Source organism: Amyelois transitella, chromosome 20 (assembly GCF_032362555.1).
Source record: "Amyelois transitella isolate CPQ chromosome 20, ilAmyTran1.1, whole genome shotgun sequence".
NCBI classification, from domain to species: domain Eukaryota; kingdom Metazoa; phylum Arthropoda; class Insecta; order Lepidoptera; family Pyralidae; genus Amyelois; species Amyelois transitella.
Window position 1 is genome coordinate 5,501,007 of NC_083523.1, and position 25,272 is coordinate 5,526,278.

Consider the following 25,272-nt stretch of genomic DNA (forward strand, 5'->3'; position numbering starts at 1 on the left):
ACCTAATGAAATCTTTATTTTGTCCCCAGGTACGTCCACACAACTGGTCTACAGAATTCTATATTCGATGCCGTGGGATCTCGTGTATCATCAGGAGAGCACTAATTCCCACGTAGCCCCGGGGCCTGGCAAATTAATGGCTGGCATTTAATCCGCGATAGAACAGTAGTCGCAAAGCTATCGTAAATCTATTCTGATTGTTTTGATTCTTTAGGTAAGGACGGGTACAGAACATTGAAGGTATTTAACAAGAAAGTTAACCTATGCTGGCTTTAGAAATTGCGCAAACGTCTGTGGTTAGGCAGGTGTAGGGTCCACTTCGAAATAATGCTATTTCTCAATATTTTATCGAGGCTTCCTTTGTTTCTGATATGTAAAAAAGAAAGTGACGTTTGAATGCTTTTGAAATACAGCTAAAAAAAGTGAAACTAATTTTGCTGAAATGCAGATATAGTGGCTCAGGCATAATGAAAGCAACATAGAAAAACAATAAACTTTTAAATAAGTAACCTAAACCCATAACTACGTTAATTGTTTGCAATCACGGGTAGAAATGTTAATACTAAAGTTTAGATTTGCGAAGATTCTAAGATTATAATAAATATTGAAACTTATTTCTTGATGGACTTCGAGACTTTTGGCTCTCTTTATCTCATAAAGGATAAAACGTGGTTTATGTATGTAAAGGACCGCTTCTTAATCAGTAGGTTTACTGAAGTTTTATGAACACTACCATTATTGAAGTATCGCTATAAATATTATATATATATAAGGTAAGAATGGGTATTACCGGTCGCTTAAGGAGAAATAATCACAAATCAAATAATAATCAATATTCTTTTATTAATCTTATCGATAACAAAACTTTAGGTAATCTTCTAACTAAATCACATTAATTGAGATCAATAACTGAAACAATTTTGGCATAATTAGTCTTAAAAAAAAAACTACTTTGACTGGTATTCGACACCACGGAGGGTAAAACCAGTCAGTCGGTTGATAATACCGGTCAAGGTTTGTTATGGCATAAGTCACAGATATAACCCTCTGGAGAGTCACAACCAGAGCATTCAGCATGTGCCCAGAGGCCACACAGTACACATCTATACCACAGCTCGTTATTTTGCCCATAATCATCGCAAATGATACATTTATTTTCATAATCATCATCAGCATCAGTGTCTTCATCTTCACGTAAGTCTGTCATTTCTATTTCCGAGTCCGATGTACTATCATTACGCTTGTTTTTGTCTTGAAGCACTCTTCTTTTAGCCTTTTTCACTTCGATCGATTTTCCTTTTCTTTTAATTGTCTTTTTTTCAGGTTTTATTTTAAGTTTTTTCTCTTTTAAAATTTTTCTGTTTTCTTTCTCAATCAATGCTTGTTTGTTAGGAGTTCCTGTCAGGACTGATGCATGCTGCTTGCGAGATAGTATATTTTTTGTCTTTTCCATCGACTTACTTGGCAGTGGCAGAAGATCCCTAACTGTGATAGTATTACCACTTCCTGAGGTAGAAGGAATGGGGTTTGTATAAATATTGCTCGGCTGCTCAAATGCGGAAATTATTGGTGTATTATTTGTTGAGACTGGTTCAATTACATCAATAAGAGATGGTGATTTAGATAAAATAGTCTGAGAATGAGTTGGTGGGTCATGTGTTATTGATTCATCTAATATGATTTGGGCTTCTGGTGTCTTGTTATCCCGGTCTCTTACTTCTTCTGTCGAAACTACAACTTCGTTACTATTTAAAATTTCAGCAGCCACAAAATCTTCGTCTGTAAATACGTCGGGGTTTAAAGGATATATTCCTGTAGCAGCAAAACCTGCTTCAGCTTTTGGAATGGTTGCTATTTTTTGAAAAGCTTTTCTGAACAGTGAAGCGAGATCATTTTGTGTTATCTTTTTTCCCAATTGATTCTTTATAAAAAGATTACATTCTTGTTTATAGGCTGCTTTCAATGGACCATAGACGGAAACATCTAGGGGTTGTATTCTATGCGAGCCATGTGGTGGTAATGATAACATCACTATGTTGTTGCCTTTGCAAAATTCATAAGCTCTCAAAGAAATGTGGCTTGCATGGTTGTCCAGGACCAGCAATATGGGCTCGTTTTCTGAAGGCTTGGTGAATTCTGCAAAATGCTTAAGCCAATCTACAAAGAGATCTTCATTAATCCAGCCATTTTTCGAGCACCGATAGACTGCCCCTCGAGGGCCGTCTGTTTCTAAAGCAGATGAATGTCTCTGTCGTGGATAAATTAACATTGGTGGGACGTAGACTCCGGTAGCATTTACAGCACACACAGCTGTCACAGTCTTTCCTCTCTCTCCGCTAGTAATAGAACCTACACGTTTCTGTCCTTTCTCTGCCACAATTTTTCCGGGGTCTTGCACTGCGGAAATCCCAGTTTCGTCTACGTTCCATATGTTTCTTGGCAGAAACTTGTATTTATCCATTAGCTCTGTAAGAAGTTTGAAAAACATACCAACTTCGTTTTTGTTAAAAGCAGTTGCTCTATTCAGACTCATACCTTGAGCTTTCCTGATAGATAAGTGATTTCTTTTTATAAATCCTTTGAGCCAATCCTTGCCAGCAAGTTCAAAAGTGTCATTAAAATTATGCTTAATGTTATTTTTTACAGCATATTCGTATGCCATTTTCCTAATTTGAAGCGAAGTGCACCCGTAAAATATTTTACCAAGGAACTTAACCTGCGTAGCCATTTCGTTTTCTTGCTCCCTCGTGAAGACAGTGTTTCGTCCCAGTTGTGGTTTATTACTGTTCTTGTTCTTTATCCTTTCTTGAAGCGTAGAAAACGGTACACCACAAGATCGCGCTGCTTCTCGAATAGGTTTTCCATCCGCCACCAGGTTGAACCCTCTGCGTAGTTGATCTTGGCTCCATGACGCCTTTGAAACTGGTTGGCTTCTTCTTTTAGGCATTCTTTAATAATAAACAAACATAAATAACAATATTTTTTACTTATTTTACATGCGGGTAATACCGGTCAGCGCGACCGGCATTGCCCGACTAGAAACATTTCCGTAAATAAAATTCTAGGTTAAAAACTCGTCGAGATTAGTTCAAAAAAGAATATTACTTTGAATGCTTAGCATTTATGCTACAATAATCACCAGTAACAATGTTAGAAATGTGAAACAATAAATACTCACCTCTTATTGTTTTAACCCGAAAAATTACTTCAACTGGGCGCGAAAACAAGTGACGTGCGTTCATTGCAAATGGCGGCTTGGAATGAAGCGGGGGCCGGGGCGTTCGCGCTCGGCTACATCATGCGACGCGCTGTGTATGTGTGCGTGTGCGGAACGTAGTAGTATGGGAGATTTTGCGATGACCGGTAATACCTTCTGACCGGTATTACCCGGTTCTACCCTAATAATTTTACTCTTTAAGTGACAAAACTTTCTTCTTGTAGTAATATTACCATTTTAATTACAACATTAAATCGCGTGTACACTCCGCCTTAATCAAGCGCTAGAATATCAATTGAGACATTCAAAAGTAGGTATTTATTACTGCTATAGTATTTGGCACTTTCTCTCGCCTTTTTCTCACAGTTATTTTGAAAGCACAGTTATACCTAATGTACTTATAACTTCAATCGTTAATGCCGTCTGTCTGTCACTGTCATTAGCAAATGGAAGCTCTTTGCAAGGATTCTCAGAAAAGTCACACAAGTGCTTTGTTTTTTTGTTATAGCTTATAATTGCACATAAAAGTTAATTACTCATTGAAACACTGAAGGTATCCTTATAGTATCCTTATCCCATGAAGAGATAATTTAACTTAATGATATAATATCCACTATATTAATAAATAACATAACTATATTCTAATTAACTCACTCTATTTTCATAAACATATATGGAATAAATAACATGGACTGAGTTAGCCTCAAAGTAAGTTTGAGGCTCATGTTACGAAGATAGTAAATCAACGATACTATATTTTTTTATAAAAAATACTTAAGAGTATAATATCATGTAAATTATCATCAAAAACAGTAACCTTACCTTGGTTTATAAATAGATCTTTTTCAAAAATACCTTAGTATAAAAGCTATAGGTTTACTAGTAGGCGTTGTTACCTATGTACCTCAGAGTGACCATCAATCAAGTACACGTCCGTGGCTGCGATAACATCTTATATGACTATGTAGGCTGTATATCGCCTGAAAAATACAGTTCTTTGGCAAAGATTAAATGGAATTATACGAACATAACATTGAGAATGTTACGTAATATGTAAAAGGAGCAAAAGTTTTTAAATTGTGATGAAATTCAAGTCAATCAAAAAAGAAAGGTCTGCATCAAGTGGGATTCTTTTGGTAGGCGATGGGCTAGCAGTCTACGACTCCTTTGAATGTCATTCCATTATTACTCCTATATTAATAACTCTCCAGCTAAGCGTGGATCTGTCTACCCTGCGAAGGTTAGAGAAGCGGTATGTATCTTTGTTTGAACGTTGAAACTATCATCTCGGCTCCTACAGTCATCACATATTTCATTATTCCTTAGTACTTTTCACTCATTGTTAGATGCTATCTCAAAAGTCCACAGTTTATCAGTAATTTAATACTCGTTTGTAGCTTGTTTATGGTTCTCATGGGATTGTTCACAAATACTGTATACCGCTTCCTCTATTTTTCACATCGGTATTTGTATGATTAAAAAACAATATACCTCCATACTTTTATATTCGCTTGCTATTTTATGCTTGGTACTTTACTAACTAACTTTAATCTACTTATTAACTTTAACGTGAGATAAGTACTTTGACCGGCATTTTTCTCTCAGATAAGATTCTATTTTAAATCCGTCCGGATATATGTAATAAAGAAGATGTGACTGAAATATCTGTACACATACAACTGAAGCAATTACCTGTAAAACGATATAAACATTTGCTAAAGAAGATTATCAACGCCTATTTCGCAAGTCATAAAATATGAAGACCTCCAATTTCCATTGTAGGGTCAGCAATTCATATATTTTCACATCCCACATTGCATTAAAGGGATATTCACAAATACAGCGTGAAGCGAAATCATTATGACGGCGTTATGAAGTTGCAAGCACAGGTGATTTCACATTGATGTATATTGCAGGAATAGATTTAATGTTATCCTCAAGTTTAGTTGAATTATAGCGATATCAAATCAAGACCACACAAAAGGGTGTTTAATAGTAAAATTAGGAAAGCTATGTATGAAGCGAAATTTCTATGACTCAGTTGTTAAAAACGTTTTTAGGAGTAAAAACCGAAGTTTGCCGATATCCACGATCCTGGATTAAATAAGTCAAGTATTTGGGCGATGCGACTCCGATCTTGACTCCGCAACCTTTGCAGGGGAACCTAACCCATACTAGACTACCATCACGCGCCATGCAGTTGCAGGTTTCCCTTTAACGTTTTTCCTCACCGTAAGAGCATCAGTTAGTAATAAAATTAACGTACCTACATGATTCAGAAAAGAGGTATTGGTACTGTTCAAGGTAGAAATTGAATCTGCTCGTCATCACTATCTAAAGTCCGGTTCTTAACTGTTCTACCACCGACAGTTTTAGTAAATATTTGCAACAAAATTCGAAGAGATAGAATGCCGTCTCTATAAAATTAACTCGCGGTCACAGGTCATGCATCATCAGTGTTGCCATCTCAGCTGACGTTTCCCACGTCGGACGTGTTAATCATGACCAGGGTCAGAAGTCACGCCAGACGTGTGACCTGACCGGATGTGATGAAGACGTGAGTTTTTGGCACTCGCGAACCACTTTAAAAAGTGATGACTAAATTTGTCTGAGAGAAATATGCCAAGCTTTTTTGCTCAAAATAGTATTTATCTCTTGCCTAAAACTCTTGTAGTAATTTGATACATACATACATACATATGATCACGTCTTAATCCCTTAATGGGTAGACAGAGCCAACAGTCTTGAAAAGACTGATAGGCCACGTTCAGCTGTTTGGCTTAACGATAGAATTGAGATTTAAATAGTGACGGGTTGCTAGCCCATCGCCTAAAAGAATACCAAGTTTATAAGCCTATCCCTTTGTCGCTTTTACGACATCCATGGGAACGAGATGGAGTGGTCCTATTCTTTTTTTTATTGGTGCCGGGAACCACACGGCAATAGTAATTTGATAGTATGTGGTAAATACACCTAATGTGTTATTGTGTTATCTCTACCTTATCAATAACACTAACTAAAAACTCTGAGTAATTGGACTGATAGACAAAACAAAAGTCGGAAATATTAACAAATATTGGGCGTGCTTAAAAGTTAAGAAAATTGAATACGTTACTAATAATTTTCTAATCTATTTTCACTTTCTAATAATCTACTTTCTACACTATTATTAACGTTTATTAGTAAATGTACACAAGTTTATTATAATAAATAGAGCAATTACAACCGTTACCTTGTTAACTGAATTAGAAATTGTAATCTATGGTGATCTAATACATTTCTAATACTGATTCAAACTTTTTTTTATATATCTGAATTTTCGAAGTTAAGACAGTAGAACAGTCATAATCAGATATGATTTGCGTGTAAGAAAAACCTCGCAAATTTCTATTCCTGCGGGAATAAGGTGTTTCTCTTTTAGTACCTCCCTAGACGATATAGGAACCTTACCTACATGCCAAACAATTTTTATTTCTAAAATCAGCGGTTTAGGGTGCATGTTAGTCAATTAGTGTCATCTTTTATGAATTTAGATTTTCATTGATTTGAACATACTCGTAATAATATTGAAATTTGCGCGGTCAAGTTTCGCACTCAAAGGTGTATGCTACACTACAATACACAACATTTTATTTACACTTCTGTGCAATTTATATTTTGCTAATCGCCACTGAATTATCGTGCTCACTGATTTAATTCAATCAATATAGTTTATAATTCTAATGGCATAAGTTGTCATGTTTAATTAAAACATTTGAAATCGAAAACTGTCACAACTCGTTTGTCAACTTTGATAAAATGTGATAACATCGTATTGGAGTTAATCGAGTCGATTCCGATCACGATTTAATCGAATCATTTAATTAGTGTGATTTAGGAATCTAAATATATACAAAAGCGGATACTGACTGACTGATTGACTGACATTATTAACGCACTGAAGAAACCGCTGGTTATAATTATTTTAATACTTGGCCTTTTGTGCTCTAATGGTGCATAGAGAGGTTTTTCCAAGACGGGAATCTGTGAGGCGGGAACGTATGTATATTACAGGATTTTTCGCTAGATGCGGGCGGAACCGCGTGTTTGACATAAATGTTAAAAATTTTGCGAAAGCTTCTTCCGCTTGCAAAAGTATTAGAATACAGGAAGTTTATAGTGTCGTTTATAATTAAACACGCATTTAAGTTAAGCAGGTACTTTAATTATAAAATTTATTGCATCCACATTTTGTCAATTTTAGTAGGTAGTATTTTAAATATTTTTACTGTAAATATCACAATAAAAATAACATGTTACTACTAGCTGCTTTTTAGAGTTCTGCGTCCGTATGAGAAATTAAGATAAATTTTAACTTTCCGGTAATATGACCTAACGTGCCGAGTGGCTTATAAGTTATTATGTAAAATAAAATAATAATTTTTTTTTTTTAATTTTTCTGTTATTAATATTATAAATGTTTGTAAGGATGCGGGAATGTGTGTTCGGTATTCTTTTACGCAAAAACTACTTAACGGATTTTCTTGAAACTTAGCAGTAATATCTTAGACATTAGAATAACATTTATTTCAGACTGAAGGCGGACGAAGTTGCAGATAATAAATAGCTGTACTATATTTATACAATAAATCTGCGGTATCGCTGTGCGTGACAGATATTTAGAAAAGGCGGTAACGGCAACTCCCATGTTTGTTTTCTAATTTCATTCAATGACAAGGTTATCAATGATGTATTGGCACATTAAGTACATATACGGACAACAATCTTCACGCAACATACAGACAATAGTGATATGTGCTGCCTTCGCGAACAAGAAAGTACATTAATTAAAATGGATTTAATATTATTTTGCCTTTACCTTAAATAAATGATTTCTTTCCACGCATTGGTTGACTGATAGACTATACTTGTGTTATTGCATAATTTGTAACCTAAATATATGCACATTATGCAAAATCCTAAGAAGGCGGACGAAGAGACGAACTATAAAGAGTTCTACTTAGTACGTAGGTACTACGAGCTCTAAAAAGATACCAGATAAATTTCGCTCTGCTTTCCTCGTGACAAACCTCAGCCACAATTAAATAAATTATTAATCACCTATAAAATTGGGTTAATTAGTGAGCAAATAGTCGTACTCCATCATCCTTTAACTTTCGAATACTCTGACCGATAAATCTTGCTAATCGATTAAACTGTTAGCAAGTTACGACTATAACTAGGAATGTCGATTTGAAATACTACTGGTATTTTAAAAATATTCTTTTAGTCACACAATATAATTAGACGGCCTCTGTGGCGCAGCGGTAGTACGCTTGTCTGTGACACCGGAGGTCCCGGGTTCGAATCCCGGCCAGGGCATAATGAGAAAAGAACTTTCTCTGATTGGCCTGGGCCTTGGATGTTTATCTATATAAGTATTTATTATAAAATATAGTATCGTTGAGTTAGTATCTCGTAACACAAGTCTCGAACTTACTTCGAGGCTAACTCAATCAGTGTAATTTGTCCCGTATATATTTAATATATGATATTTTAGTTAAATGCAATTAAAAAGATTATATATTCATTTTTTAGTATTGTTAAAAAAAAATTACATAAATACATTATGTTTAATACATAATGCACATGTAAATTTACTGGAAGATGTTATTTTTTCATATTTATTCTCCTTTACACAGATTCATAGTTAAAATGAGTTAGAATATTTGTTTTTCAAGCAAATCATTTCCAGTCACGCGCGGACGTCCGACAAATGCGAGCATTAAATTAATTAAAAGCACTCCAAGTTTCAGTCATCAATTAGTGGCACTATCAGCTAGTAATCGAATAAAATCGATTATTGATCCTATCGATTGCGATTATTTAACATCCCACGCTATCGTTACTCTTGCGCTATGAACCATTTGAAAAAAATACAATTCGATTTATTGCAAATTCAATTGTATCGTTTCTTGTTCAACAGTTTAGTATGTTAATTAAATCGTGTAGGCGTTTTATTCGAAATTCGGTTAGTTTATACACAGTAAATGAAACAGAATAATTTAAATGGCAAACAGTTATGGAGATTTAATGAAATCGTTGGTTTTTATAGTGTTGCCTTTTTACGAAGATCTCAGTTAATGCATAGTTTATTTGGTATACTTAATAATTTACTCATTTGTTTCACAAATAAAGACCTATCTGATCCAGCAAGAAAAAAACCACCACATGTACATATGTAAATATATAAAATTTATTAGGTCGTTTGAATATGTTATATTATAATTGTTTCGAATTAATAAGTACTATACGTTTACACACATTATACGTAGTAGATTTTTCATATTTACTAAAAGGAAACAAATTAAACAATTTATTCGAATTTCCATTTCTATCGAATTTTCGGTCTCTGTAGACTGTAAAAATAAACAATTACCAGTAAAATGATTGACTTCGTCGGCTGCTCTCACGAATCATGTTATATTTTATTAGCAGTTTATTCGCCTCGAACAAGGGTGCATTCAAAGTGCAACACTTCACCGTACTATGGATGCACCTTGGCTGTTCGCCAAAGAGTTAAGTGCAACGTGTTGATTGATGGATCATGACCACGCTGTTTAATATTGGCATTTCAAAAAGAAGTAACATTTTTCGAAATGACACGAAAATAATTTTTGTATAGTACACTTTTCTTATAAAATTAAATTTTTGCGAAAGCTTAAGCTCTTATCATCTCGGGGTCTCCCTCCCATGGAAATTATTTGATATATGTACGCATGCGAATTTACATTAATATTTGTCTCGTGAAAGCGTAACAAACAGACAGATATACTTTTTCATTTGTATTATTAGTATGGTTATTTATTTATTTATCAATTCAAGTATCGGTGTTCATAGCTGCTGAATCTAAAGAAAATATTTTAGGGCAGACTTGAGAAAGAAGACATAAAAGGAGTAATAGGCTTGACCTACAAGAGAAAACTTTCATAAACATTGCGTAGTTTGACTCAAACAAACATTGTATATGTTCGAACAGAAGGTAGAAGCACTAGCTATGCCTTTTGTCTATCGTAGTACTTATCGAAACAACATCTACTGCACATTAATCTGTCTGTACTGAGTCGTTTATCCTAACATGGATGATTGAAGACGGGTCACACCATTAACCTATAATGTTCAGGAGATAACATACACGACGTTGCTCGGTTCAACTCTAATACGTAAGATTTTATACTATAGAGTATAAAGATATCCTAATCGCGGTGGGCGAGTATTCTATGGAATGGAATTGAGATTCCATTCCATAATTGGATTGTCGCGATTTTGAATTTTTAGAAACATCTTAATCCTAGACACACATACCTAATGTATTAACTGGTTATTAGACCATCATTAAGCCATTACATGGCCTTCCAGTCCTTTCGAGATTTTTGGCTTAGTCTACCCTGCTGTTATTATTATCCCATCGCCTAAAAGAAGAACTGATACGATACATCGTATCAGTACGTTCGTGGTTTAATTTAGCATAATTTTTCGAACTGTATCGAAATAGCCCACGTGTAGTAGCATCTTTCTTATCGATACAAGCATCGTACATAAATCGCTCGCCTAATGCTTAGTAAACATATCGATCGTTTCCCATTACCGACACCCACCAACGATCTCCCATCAATACGGTCGAAGCCAATAACCACACGTCCATTACGTGTTTTATGCATCAATTTCTAAATTCACCGGTCCCAGAAAATCGATGGACATAAAACACTCCGCGTTTGAGTGTAAAAGTTTGGTTAAGTAGTAAAGGTAAACTGTAGACGCTTACCAGACGGCTGATCGGGGTTAATGACCTCGTTTCGTGCCTATATTTGAGATCTAGATGTTTGATTGGACTTAATACTGGGGTGACAAGAGGCTCTTTGTATAAGGCGGTCACGTTTGAGCTTGGTGATTCGTTATTGATAATTTTGCAAATCTCTTTCACCTACATATTTTTGCTCACGGCCTAAGTATCTAAGTATATCGGTTTTAATCTTTCTAATCTTATTTCACGATCATCGAAGCCGGAAATTCACATCGAATAAGTGTATACATATTAATAACAGTACCCTCTTTAGGTTCACGCCGATGAAAGTATTTAAAATTTTTACTTTTAAGATTCTCCGTTTGGTTATGTTGGTATTATCATTTCCTTGTGTAATAAAGTTTTAACTAACTTCTTGAATAAATTTTATTACTCTCAGAATTACCATTAAACTGTTGGAAATAATATCGATGGTTTAACTTCAGCAGTACAGTTCGATAAAAATATGTTAATAATTTCTCTCACAGAGCTTTTCCAAATATTTAATACGAGTACAACCGACCCGGTAATTACGCCTACATTCGTATTAGGGGTGGGATTGGGGTTATTGAACTCGAAAGGCTTGTTGATTTTCCATGTAATATTCTTGATTTGAATGGTAGGGTTACGTCTCTTTAATTCAGAGATTAATCATGAAGATAGAAAGAGAAAAAAGATAAGACGTTATCAACTTCCGTTAATATACCCCCCTCATTATTCTTTAATGTTCTTAATGAGTGGATCTATTTCCAGTGCTGAAAGAAGGCCTTTTCAAATATTTGGATACATTTTAAACTATTTAGTTTCTAGTTAAAAATTTAAATAGTAACTGAATTAGGTATGATGATTTCACATAGTAAATACAAATGATTAAAAGTAGTTTAATTACCTACTAAAATTACGATTGCCATTATAATATCTCAAAAACTGTAACAAAGATCTGAATCTGATAAAGTTCTACAACTAAAAAAAAACTTAAAAATATCATAGATACTCGTAGAAAATTTATTGATTTCCTGGCACCTTTTAGCTCTGAAGATGTTATAGCAAACGGATATGATTTCCTCAAAGAACCCATACCAATCTCGGACGTATATGAAAACGACATCCGTTAGCGGTGATACAAGAAGTAGTAAAACAGAACAATTTCCTTCTAAGGTAGGTACATGATTATTTTTTATTTTATTTGATGATACGAGAGAGATTTATTGGATTATTATTAATGGAAAGAAAATAAAAGTTTATGAAGAATTGCTGCCTTGACCATAGGACAGAGAGCATTAGTACCTAACTACAGATGTATTTATAACTAATTAAAAATTTAAGAGTAATGGTAATTACACATTGCATGTAAGGTGGTTGGCGTAGAAATAATCATTTATATATTTTTTTATTAGACGCCACACAAACTTTTGGAGAATGCATATTTAATCTTGACGTAGTTAGGTACCTACTTTTGTTGCAAAGATTATATTTGTTTTTTCCATTTTGGTATCGTTTCAGATTGAATTGAAAGTACCTAATTAATCTTTGTAGTATTCATTTTGTCAGTATTAAAATTAAATGATAAGATAAACTTTATAAAGCCTACTTTATTTGCTTATAATGACCATATAATAATCTACATTCTCCGAAGCGCGACGTGTCCGAGGCACGCAAGACTTTTACTCTTACTACAAATATCTGACGAGATGATCTCAGAAACACTCGTGTTATTCGTATTACATACCAGTACAATCCACTTACAACAGCCACCAACCATTTATCATACCACAGACAGTAGAAACTAGCGTAAATAATACCAACTATTTTATAATTAACCGCTCCGAGCATCTTTCATCTCCGAGCGAAAACAAAAAAAAAATGGATCAAATTACACATTATTTCCGGTTCAAATTACAATTCTTTCACTATTTCTATTTTCGTGAAGACAAAGATATCAAAATGTCCGTATGTGTATATTTTCGATAATTTCTATATCAGATTACGCTTTCACGAACGCAAATGATATCTTTGCACAAAGTTGAAGACGCGGTCGTTTCGTGACATTAATAAATCATACCGCCGTTCTAAAATGTAGTTAGTGGACTACAAAAACATTGCCTATTATTTACTTTCTATTTTATTAAGCCGAAGATCAATCTACGTTATTACCATAATCGTCGTATCATACGATCTAAGCCTTCCGCAATTAGCATTCGAAAGAACGGACTGCACTTCCGTTGCGACAAAAAGTCACAATTGCATTTTTTATTATCTTATGGCAACTTATAATTAAGTCCATAACGAAAGTGCATACTTTTTTGTGTAGACAGTGATTGGTATGATGAGGTATTTCCGTTCGATGCGATAAGTGACCCCTCTATTAAAATCTATACTTATTCTATATACGTAGTCGTTGAATAATCATTTAAGAAATTAACTTAAATTTCTATGCTTACTACGTATCTCTGGAAGATTTTCTAAATTTTGGTAAAGTATATAAATAAATTAAAAGTATGTTAGTGAGCATAACTTTCATTTTCTTTCTTAACTCAATAAAGACACAGCCACAAAAACCTTGAACCATTGATAATTAATGTAAAGTACTGAGGGTCTCCACAAAGGGCCTATTTATTTGTATTCACCATATAGAAGTTAACCCTTTTCACAACAAGCAGGTGCTAAGCAGAACCGCTAACCGTAACGTTCTTTGTTTTTGCGGAATGTCCGTGCATTTTTCTCGTTTCGCACCTGCCATAACTTGTTGTTCAAAGCAAAATACAATTTACTAATTGGAAATAAGATTCATTGTTTGTGGAAGGTTGATGTTTTCGCTATGCTTTAGAATTCTCATGTTATTATCTAAGGTAGCATTGTTTCTTCAAACAAGTTTTCGTTGTTGAAACTGATTTCCTTTAACTATTACTTACGATCTGAACTACCTTTTTATCATATTGCGAGAGCTTCCACATAGGTACAGAAATATACTCTCGCCACACGCAGTTTTCTGAACCTTCGCGATAAACAATTATAAACATAAAAGCGGAAAAAATTAAAAAAGAAAATTTCTGTCTTTAGCGAAAAGCTCTCTGGCAAAAAGCTCTCTTGCAAAGCCACCGTGGAGTAATTGAAAAATCTTGACGGGCGCAGAAAATGGATGGTTTTTTTCCTTGTTTTTTTATACGTTAGTATTACCTACTAGCTTTTACCCGCTGCTTATCCTTCTCCATGCTCCACACTATAAACATACATAATACATACATGCAAAATTTTAAAGAGATCGGTTCAATAGTTTTAACGTGAAAGACGAAGAAACAAACACACTTTCACATTTATAATCTCAGTATGGATTTTTTAATTTCCTTCTAATTTGCAGTATTATAACTTAAAAATATGCTCGTAAACTTCAATACAACTTAATGTTTATACAAAAATGCAAAAACAAAGAAAAGAACAATTAAAACATATTATGCCTCTTTCCCGTTCTCATCGTCCTCATCTAGACTTAGACGAATAATGATGAATAAACGTTCGTCTAATACCTCAAAATGCATTGCTAAATGCAATGCATTATGAAGGCAAACCTAAATATTTAGTGCACTTTCATGCCCAGTTGAATTTCAAAACACCTTGTACCGACAATACTATATAGGTGTAATTGATAACAGAGTGCAATAAATTTGAGGTTACCACCTCTTAGCGATAAGGAACATGCGAACTCGCGTAAAGGGAATGTTAGATCATTGTCAAGCAAGGCTGACTGAAATCAATAATGCCTAGGTCTAGCTTAGGAGGTGTTCACACTGGCCTTGCGGGAACGGAAATTTTTGGAAGTTTCCAAAGGTCAGGTTATATTATGCTGATTTCTCACCTTTTTTCATTAAAGCGTGTTCCCAAATGAATCGTTAGCGACTTTGAGCGTTGATTGAAACAAAAAGCTGTGTATAAATGGTACTTGTAAGTAAATAAATATATATTCGGACTAAGCTGATACTGGATTCAGAACATAACAAGTACTTAGTCCGAGAGATATTTTTATATTTACGTAGGTATAAATTAACTCATCCTCTTAAACAAAACTTGAATCACTGAGCACACTGATCACACTGAAATTGGTCTGAACTGAAATTTTCAAAAAACGCAAAGATGTAATCTCTGCCTACTCATATGGGAAAGAGGACTGAGTTGTCAAAGAGATCAATTAATGCAACATCACGATCACATAATTGAATTTCCTGGAAATTTAAATACATATTCCGATTTCCTAGGTGGCGCATACTCAGCTCAACACAGCAGTTCATCAGCCATTCAAATTGGTTCATTATTTATTACAAGCTCGTATTTGCAACTGTGGGTAACGATTGGAAAATTGACTTTTAATCAGTATAGATTTCTGTTGAATATTAGTGCTTACAACTATAAATCACTAATTTAATAATAAATGTATAGAATAGGTTTTAAAATTGATGAATTTTGGGGTAAACATGTCAAGCAGAACTTATCTCTCCTTTTTATATTTTCTGTTAATATGTAAATAAATCAGAGTACCTATAGAATTTTTTTTAATAAACATTATACTAATTTCTGTTACTCGTAATTCATAAACTTATTAAACATGAAAATTGCGTCAAACCGGATTCTATTTTAAAGTTGATTTCTTTTAAATCGCATAAAATATAATGGAACGAGATCGTTATAAAATTAAGAAATGGTAACTAAAGTTTCCCTGATAATTTACAACTTCTCTCTTTAATTTTATCGAGACTCCTTTCTTAATAAAGTAAGTATAATTATGGTTGAACATAACCGTGAACATTAAACGTTCATAATAATCGTTATTAACTCATTACATCGGTGATTTACTGTTTCGTTTCCATTTTGGGCAATACGATAATGTTATTATTATTTGAGAATCAACATACATACATATTACATCTATGCATACATTCATATTACCCTTACAGGTAGACAGCGCCTACAATCTCGAAGAGCCTAACAGGCCATGTTCAGTTGGGAATTGAGATTCAGATAGGTGACAGGTTACATAAAAAAGGAATACCAAGTTTATACAATATCCTTGATTGACTTTTACAATTTGTATAGGAAGTGAAGATGGCGCACGCTAAGTATGTTTTCTCTTCGTTATCAGAATAGCATGGTCACTTCGACTTAGTCGCCTTTCACGACATCAATAGGAAAGAGATGGAGTGTTCCTAAAGTGACGGGAATCAAACAGCTCAACAACGATGAATAATTATCCATTTTATCAAAGATGCGATTAAAATTAAATCGAGAAAGTGCACAATCGATTTGAAATGAAATGCCTTTCGTTTGGAAGCGAAGAGCGTTTTCTCTCGCCGTGTATGATAAAGTTACTTCTCGTGTTACGCGGTCTCGGTATCATTTTATTGCCCTCGTTTTCATCTTGGCATTTGTGAACCAAAACCGCAGTGCAGATGGTGCACAAGCGTTAACGAACAATCGTTATAATCAGTGAACCGTTTTTGTGCAATTTCTGGGGTGAAGATAAAGTACTTACGTCAGAAATTTTTGAGGCATATAATTTAAAAATATCTGCATACACATATAAGCATGTTTAGCTACTTATTTATTGACTTCAGAGTTCAGTCCGCTTAAAACAGCATTCAAGTGATACTCCCTCCGTATGTTGAAAAAATATTTATAAGTATGATTACATTCTTAATGTTTATATAGGACGGCTGCGTCAGACATTTACTGGATCATTTCATGATAGATATCTATATATATAACTTGCTGTGTGGTATGCCATGTGGTCCCCGACACCAATAGAAAAAAAATAGGATTACTCCATCTTTTTCCCATGGATGTCGTAAAAAGCCACTAAGGGATAGGCTTATAAACTTGTGATTTTAGCAACCTGTTACTATATGAATCTCAATTCTATCATTGAGCCAAACTGCTGAACGTGGCGTATCAGCCTATTCAAGATTATTGGGATATGAAAGGAACAACTAAAGATGTGACCGGTTACAGACACAAAGTTTTTCCATCAGGTAGATTCATATTACTGCATGCAGCATCAAAGAACACGACGTTATCAACATTGCTTATCTTCTGTTACTCATACGCCAATTATTGCAAGCTAATTACATTGAAGTTGATATCTCAAAGCAAGTGACTGGAAAATTAAAGATGTTATCTTTCTAACGACAATAAAATGACTAGGTGAGCGTCTCGTCTCTTTAATGCTAAGTTTATACTCAAGTATGTGAAAGTAGAAGTATTGAAACACGAAAAATAACTGCCCAACTCATCTCAATCTCATTGTTTCAAGACAACCAACTTCTTGGAAAAAAATTAAAGGCCACGTTCTCTTTTTATGAGATGAATTGAGATTCAGCTATAGTTAAAGTACGTGTACATATTTTATATCCTAGTCACGGTGGTTTTTAGACGCATACAAAAATCATAGTAGCCGTATACACATACTTACCAAACATAATAAGGAATTTCATGCTTAAGTTTATTTCATTTGAAATATTTTTAAGTTACTACTTACTACTAATAACAAATAAATAGTTTATCATAAACAGACTGAGATGAGGAAAAGACGCGATCAGTAACTAGTTATTTTATCTAAAAATAGTTCCTGCCCATATCCCATGTTTTCTTTGATATTGTTTATTATTCTGTGACTGTTTTCTTGTGTTCCCCATCCCTTCAGACAAAAGTTTATTTTTGTACCAGCGCTATACTGCCATATGAATTCTACATTAGTCAAGTTGCACTCGCATGTTATGTGAATACTTCTGAGTAAAGTTTGAAGCGGAAACAGATATGCCAGATTTCGTTTTCATATTTCTATTTTCCCTATTAGGCAGGTATATTAATATTATAAAATAAAAAATTTAAAATAATTCTAAATACTGCTGTAAACCAACCAATTTTTTTCTACAACTATGCGTACACACTAGTGATATTATAAAACTATGTGATCCTCGGGATGTTCAGAAAAACAAAAATCTTAGTTCTACTTTTAAAAAAAGCTTTCTGTGTTTTATATCAATATTTAAAAAAGGAACTCTGATACATATTTTTTTTCGGTTCTACTGGCGTTTATAGCTGGACTGGGCCATATAACCCTACGAATGTGAAGTTCGTTTCTTGTCTCCTATTTTCATCGCGTGTGGCGCACGCGGCCGTCGACGTGGCCACGGATATTACAATTAAAAATTTTACTCTCACGCACTCTCTTCCCGTAACTAATTATAGGAACAGATATGCGTTTGTTTATAAGATTTGTTATTATGCGTTGTTATAGAGACACGTGTTAAATATAATAGTGTATAACTGAAGTCGACCCACGGCTCTGAATGATTGCAGCTTGAGGGGACAATTTGTGGTTGTACCAATGTTCCGTGACTGTTTTTTAAATTGTTCAGATTACCATGCGTGGTTTACGAAGAAAGTTATCGCTTAATTTTGTATAATTAATGTTTGCGTTTGATAGCTGTATTAGAGGGCCTGTTTTATCGTTAAATATTTGGAGAGTTCCTTACCACATGTCTTTCACTTAGTAGATATTATATAATATAACCAACAGCCATAAGTGAAGCAGGCCAGTAATTTGTTTAAGAGTTACTTTTCCACATGTTTAAAAAAGTTAAGCATATAAATTAGTTTCATAAAAATGATTTAAAAATAATAAGGTATTTTATATCTAGGTATGCTAAGCATCGTTGTACTCAATAAAGCTTTATTTCAAAATTATCTTAAATTTAGAATTGATTTCCTTAACACAAACCTTTCACTCATCTAATTCCTAGTGATTTCCCAGTGGTAGTCAGCTTAAGTGCTTCAAACTGATTACATGAGGCGTGATGACGTATAATTTGCCTCATTCATGCCCAGGGGTAATACCGCCACGAGCCATGCATGTTGTACGATGGCCACACATTCCCCAATGACAAAAATCTAGGTATAACATACGAAACGTATTCCTTTTTGTGAAATAACTATAATTTGCTGTTTTTAAATATTGTCGCGTTTATTTTAAAACTACAGCCAGATGTATTATTATTGTTTTCCTTCCTTGTATACCTACCAGTTGCTGACCGGTATATTTCTTTTGTTTTTTTTTATTAATTTTGTATTTATTTACCTAATCATAAACAGAAAACACATATAGAAATAATAAATACAAGTATTATTTCTAAATATTCAAGCTTGCCCTAGCCATTGAGTCTTTCACAAAAACATTCTATGCGGTACCAAATAAATAAGTAACAAGATAAAAAAAATGGTCGAATTGAGAACCTCCTCCTTTTTTGAAGTCGGTAAAAAAAATCAAAATCATAAGTTAACTAGCCCTGTAGAACACCTGTCCCTACAACAATGCGCACTTGGAAACACCGTTCCCAAGCCCGGTACCTTATAAATGAACAGTAGTTTGCAGTAACGCCGCCGGTTCCGCGGTAAATGATTCAAATGTGCAAATTTTCTAACAAACCGGTGCTTACGATATGAGATAGTGCGTCCGAGTGCCTTTACGCATAGAATAATGAGAACACAGAAAGCATTGTAAGAAAAAATATATAATACTTATCATACTCTTTAAAAACCTTTAATTAAATATGAACGCCTGCGTAATAAATTAAGATTCAGTGCCTAAAAGATCAAATCAAATGCCTAAAATTATTTTAGCGAATGTATTTGTCAGTTATCATAAAAAATAGTTTTAAACCAGCTTAATGTTCTATTTTCCTTGTATTGTTTACAGAAATTGTACTTAATTCGTGTTTATTGTTTATTGCCTCTTCTCTTGTACTTTGGCAAATATTATTTTTAATGTGATTTGGAATGAAAAGTTGATACATAGTTCCGTTTGACTTAATGCATATAAAATTAAATTAGAAGGTAATTAAAGATGTTTTTCAGATTGGGTATAGCCAGGGAGCTAAATTATATATAGACAAGTGCTCTCTTAAAAAAACAATAAATGAGCGAATTGAAATACCTGTGAACAAACTTCTAATATTGCAGAGAACTTTGCCAAGTTTTCTTGTTGTTAGGCGCAAAAGTTTATATTGGAAAAAGTAAAACCACCTGAATAAGTTTCTCACGCAAATGCGTAAATTAAGTTTATGAGGTCGTCGACACTTTTTTCTAGAACTATTTTGAGAGGAGTCATAATCCTTATTATTTTCTTGATAAATAGTCCTGAAAGTACAGATGGAGAAAAAAAATACCGGTTACATGCCTGAATACTACTATCTACGTGAAAAACAATAAGGTTTAAATCTTTTCTGTGACTGCCAGACAAGACACAGCCGAGGGTGCATGATCGAAGAATGCTGACATTTAGTATGTTGGTTCTTTAGAGAGCGTATGAGGAGGATTTTCCGATTTTTTGTAATTCGGGAAAAATAAATCAAATTGAAATTCGAAATCATCGACAAAAGCTATGGAAGTTTTTCTAAAATAGTACCATTTTAGCTTAAAATCAACTCATTGTAAGATTATTAAAGTTGGCGATCATTTCATAAATTCTCGTGGAGATGGCAGATGATCTAGATAGCGTCACAGCTGCCGGATGACGCAGTGGAGTATCGATTTCTGAGAGGACTATATACAGTGCGACTACTTTATTTAAACTTAAGTTCTATAACGTATCGAATTTTCTCTTTCTTAATCATTACTTTTATAAAATAAATATAGTAAGTATACAATTTTTAAAAGCTATATTAAACTTACATTTCCTCAGAAAAACAAATGATCCTAAGGCCAAAAACTTTTTTTTTGGTATTTGTGTATAATATCTATGTAAGTAGGTACCTACGTGTCAAATTGGGGTACCAGTATATGATATTTGTTTTTACAGATGAAAACAAAGTAGACATCTACGCATGATCCTAAGGGTTCAACAAAACTCTTGAACATTTTAATGAATGCCAATATAATCTTAGTCTAATAAAAGGGTCGATAGACTGATAAAACTTATAACAAAATGTTACTAAATGCCAGTACGAAGTACATATACAATATAAGAAAGGTAAAACTTAACTAAATGTAGCCCATCGCCAGTAATCTCAACTTCGAAGAAGGTTATCATCGATTGAATCTTACAGCTGCCTATGTAATTATTTAATTACAACAAATTACCACTTAGAGCCCTGCCGTCGTGAATTGGCACGCGTGCGAAGTTTCACGATTTGCTTACAGAATTTTCAACTTTATTCTTTAAACTGTAAGTAGGAAAGTAAGAAGGATATGTATTTTCCTATCTTCGATTCTTATATTCGATTTAGAAATACAATGACAACAGAATTTGTGAAACCAAAAATTTAGGTAGATAGTATATTTCTTTGCTTTGGATGATTTGAAAACCGGAATAAAGAAATGGCCACAAAAGTTACTAATGTTAGATAAATAAAATGTTATAAGTATTCTGTGTAATGCAACTTTTATCCCTAATTTTGGTTAAGTACTCTTATGCTTCCAGCATAGGCGAGTTTTATGAAATGGTGTTTACGTTGGCATCCTACACTTATACTTTTCAAATGTTTCTCCTATGTAGGACCCTAAATCAGTTTGCTAAAAATCGTGCAGTGTACACTTCAGCAGACGTGTCTTGAAGTAACTGGACATGATACAAAGTTAAGGCTGCGTTTGCGCTTCAGAATGTTATCGTGCCATCGCGTAGGATGCACGGGATGAGTGGCAATTATTCAGCTTTAAAAGGTTGATAATTAAGAGATTCCATAGGACTCTATATGTGTTCTGTGTCAAGCTACTAATATGTCGGCTGCGTGGTCGTTTTTCATGTTGGTACATATTCAATTATTTCCGTAGCATATGCAATTGTATAGAGAATAAAGGAAAATTCTATCATATCACACTTTCCCAGTTAACATTATCACAAAGTAGGTACCTAATCCATACTCTTCGAACAGTATGTGGCCATATCACAGTTTCTTAATAAACAAGCTTAATCTTAGAGGTGGCTGGCCCTGTATGTTAACAATCTATAATGATAATTTCCCAAAGCGTAAAGGCATCGGTTACCAATCAAACTAATGTCTGTGCAAAAATCTGTATACTCGATCTCTGTTCAGGCGTTTTAAAAGTATTGTATCGAGTGAAGCCATTGGCAACCCCTAACAAATGACAAAGCAATTCCCCGAAGCTACATTAGCATATGGTGACAGTTTGAAATTTCATAGCAAACAACTTTATGGCTTTTCGAAAATGGTTCCGATCGATTTTCAACGTCCTGCCAGATTATTCACGATCGTTGACAAATCTCATCTTCGCTCTCTCTTTAACTCACAAAGTTAGAAAGAGAGAGAAGATATAGCTAGTCCCACGTTCGTGAACAGACACACTGACCACACTAACCCCTCCGGATGTTACAGGTAATGATGATAATGCGTGTCCAGTTTTGTTAGGGGGCTTTTTTGGCGGGCACCGATATTGTTTGACCATCCTTTATTTATAGAACACAATGATTATAACGGTTAGTAATAGAGCCAAGCCCTTTTCTAGCATACTAAAAAACTTAAATTTATATAAAATTATTAGTGCTTACAAAAAGCTTTTGAAGAGGAGCTTTAAAAGAAGAGGGTAGTGAATGTGGATGAAGCGAAAGAAGTAGGTGTATACCTACTTCTTTTGTTTTTGTGCCTTGTGACACGTAGAAATATCTTAGTCTCTGCCCATGCATCCAAGAAAGACGCGTCATTTTGTGTATGACTTAATCGCCTTTGACCAGATTCACACAACATGTTTTCTAAAGCCAATTTTTTAATAACCATATATAGTTTCGTAGATAAAAAATACTTTTACGAAGGGGGTAGTTATCGTGTTTCAGTTTATTTTCGTAAAGTAATGGGGCTAAATTGACATTGGGGTTGACGAACCCTTACATACGCTGTTTCATTTAGATCTATTTTCGTAAGAGATTTTGGGCAAAGTTTGTGATAAATAAATGCTTTTGGCTAATTTGGTAGTAACATATTCAAATAGGTAGGATTTATATCATACAAATCAGTGTTTCTTTAGCTATTAATGAGTCTCTGCATGTCCAAATTAATCAGGTTAAGGTTTTTATTTTATCCGTCTTTCCCCTTCTCAATTGTTCGCTGGTTAATTGGAAGGAATACATTGATGGGATAAGACAGTCATTGAATTTATTTTTAATGCAAACAATATCTTTACTTTAGATATTACCTACATACTTTTTACCCGACTCTGACGGAAGGACGATATTGAGTAATTTGTGTTCCATTTTTGAGCAAAAGTCTATCCTTGCTTTCTTCAAATGTTCCTATGAACGTGGCTTATCAGTCTTTTCAAGACTGTTGGCTATGTCTACCCCACAGGGGATATAGACGTGACCATGTATGTTCCTATCAATAATCGCCTTTGTCCATTCCTCATCTCTTCATCATCATCATCCATTATCCGACATTATCTGTTCTTCCATCTACTCCTTTTCTTGTACCCGTCTGTTAATCTCTAAGTCCAACTGGTAGCTATAAAGGTCGACTTCTCCGGTTTTGAAACAAATGCTGATGACATATTTCCCATTCCAGGGTCCCCAACGCGCCCAAGAGTTGCATCGCGGAGATCTTCAGCGCGGACACCACCGACAGCAGCCCAGTGAAGAATGGCAACGTGCGCCCGCGCGTCGTGCGCGACACCCCCACCCGTCCCAGGGATACCCACTCCAGACTCTTCGGCCAGGTGGGTTTGGTTGGACACAGATTATAACTAATGCTATTTGGACAAAAATAAAACTTTCGTATCATTAATTAAAATTCGATTTCCATCTTCAGGTTTTAACTTTTATAACAAATTGAGTCAGGAGTCCTTAGTTTCCCATGAAACCAGCCCATAGAGGACTTAATATTTTTACATATTTTGAAATTCATAATGACGCATTAATGTATTGGCGTGAGCGTCAATGGAACTAAGCACTTTACAAATTAATTCCGCTTTGAACAAAGCTTTAAAGAAGAATTACTTTTAATTTCAAATTGATGTATAAAAGAAAAAAAGACATAGGTACAAAGCTTTAAATCACTTTATATTTTTCCACTGCTATCTCATGTTCACTTTTTTGTAAATTTTCTACCAATGGTTTTAATGTATTTTTTTTACAGAAAATTTGTACAAAATGTAAGCTCGCTTCAGGGAATTATTTTTTTATTCATGCATATGTTTTATTTCATACATTTGTTTCATTATTCATACATACATACTTAAAAAGAAAACCATCAAGACAGCTATTATATTATAATTTTTATTGACCTTTATATCAGTCGGTGAAAAACTTAATTAGATTAATCTTGTTTCATTAAAATCATCATTGTAATGTAATAGCAGCCCAAAATCAGCGTTGCGCTTAAAGTATGCCTACGCCATAAAAATTCAAAATTAAAAAAAAAAAACGGACAGTGCATCGCACATATTTGGCTTGGCAATCGTTTTGTACGTGAGACCGCTTGCCTTCCAGGCTGTACATACTTCCGTAGCACCACCGCTGATCACGGACACCATCAGAAGTAACATCCAGTTCGGCGATTCGCAGATAAATGGCGGGAGTCCCTCTCAGTCGCCGTCGAAGATGACGAATGGCAGCGCCTCTTCGACGCCCAGTCGAGGTGAGACGACCGACGGGGAAAACTGTGAGTCCATTCAGATGTAGGCACGCAGCACGAAACGCTATGGGGGATGGCGCGTTTGGATGTGGTTTGGATTCGCCTGTTTTTAAATTTGCCGCGCAGTGCGCTTATGAATATAAGCCAATGAATTGCCAAGGTTATTTAAAGTGTTCGTTATTCAAAATCTGGCATAGCACAGGCGACGCGATTTTGCAGTCTTATAATTGTGGTAGTTTTTTAAAGATACAAACATGGACACAGGTTATCCGATTTTGTTTTTTAAGTACAGACTAGAAGTTTCTAAAGACTTTGAAGCAAATGAGAATTCACCTCTCTTCCACACTCTTGAAGGAAGTAATAACCATCAAACTTTGGCTCTACCTGATGGGGGGTGTAACAGTGTCACTGAATAGTAATAGTTAGTATTATAAAGTAACTGTTAGCCGAGGTATGGCCACCAAAAACTTAAAAATAAAAAAGGCAATTTTTTAATAAACAAAAAATGACGTCTATCGAGGTTTCCTAAACAATCCATTCCACATTTAAAACGTTGTTGCCGTATGCAGACAGCACTAAACTCTGTGGCAACTGCACGCTCGCGTGAT

At 34.5% G+C, this 25,272-nt stretch overlaps 2 protein-coding genes across 5 annotated transcripts in view; one reads left to right on the forward strand and one right to left on the reverse strand.

Moving 5' to 3' along the window:
- The window catches only part of LOC106131665 (microtubule-associated protein Jupiter), a 140,851-nt gene that overhangs the window by 112,046 nt on the left and 3,533 nt on the right, over positions 1-25,272 (forward strand). For 2 of the 4 annotated variants that reach the window (XM_060949975.1, XM_013330834.2), the window contains 2 exons: positions 23,597-23,747; positions 24,520-24,667. In XM_060949975.1, the coding sequence (XP_060805958.1) occupies positions 23,597-23,747; positions 24,520-24,667 (299 nt within the window). Of the gene's footprint in view, positions 1-23,596; positions 23,748-24,519; positions 24,692-25,272 lie in introns of all 4 variants that reach the window. The other 2 variants (XM_060949976.1, XM_013330835.2) reach the window with 2 other exon arrangements.
- LOC106133169 (uncharacterized) lies at positions 848-3,379 on the reverse strand. Its single transcript, XM_013332805.2, has 2 exons — positions 3,179-3,379; positions 848-2,948 (listed from the first exon to the last, which is right to left on the reverse strand). The coding sequence occupies exon 2, from the start codon at positions 2,945-2,947 to the stop codon at positions 1,010-1,012; it is 1,938 nt and encodes a 645-aa protein (XP_013188259.1). The 5' UTR covers position 2,948; positions 3,179-3,379; the 3' UTR covers positions 848-1,009.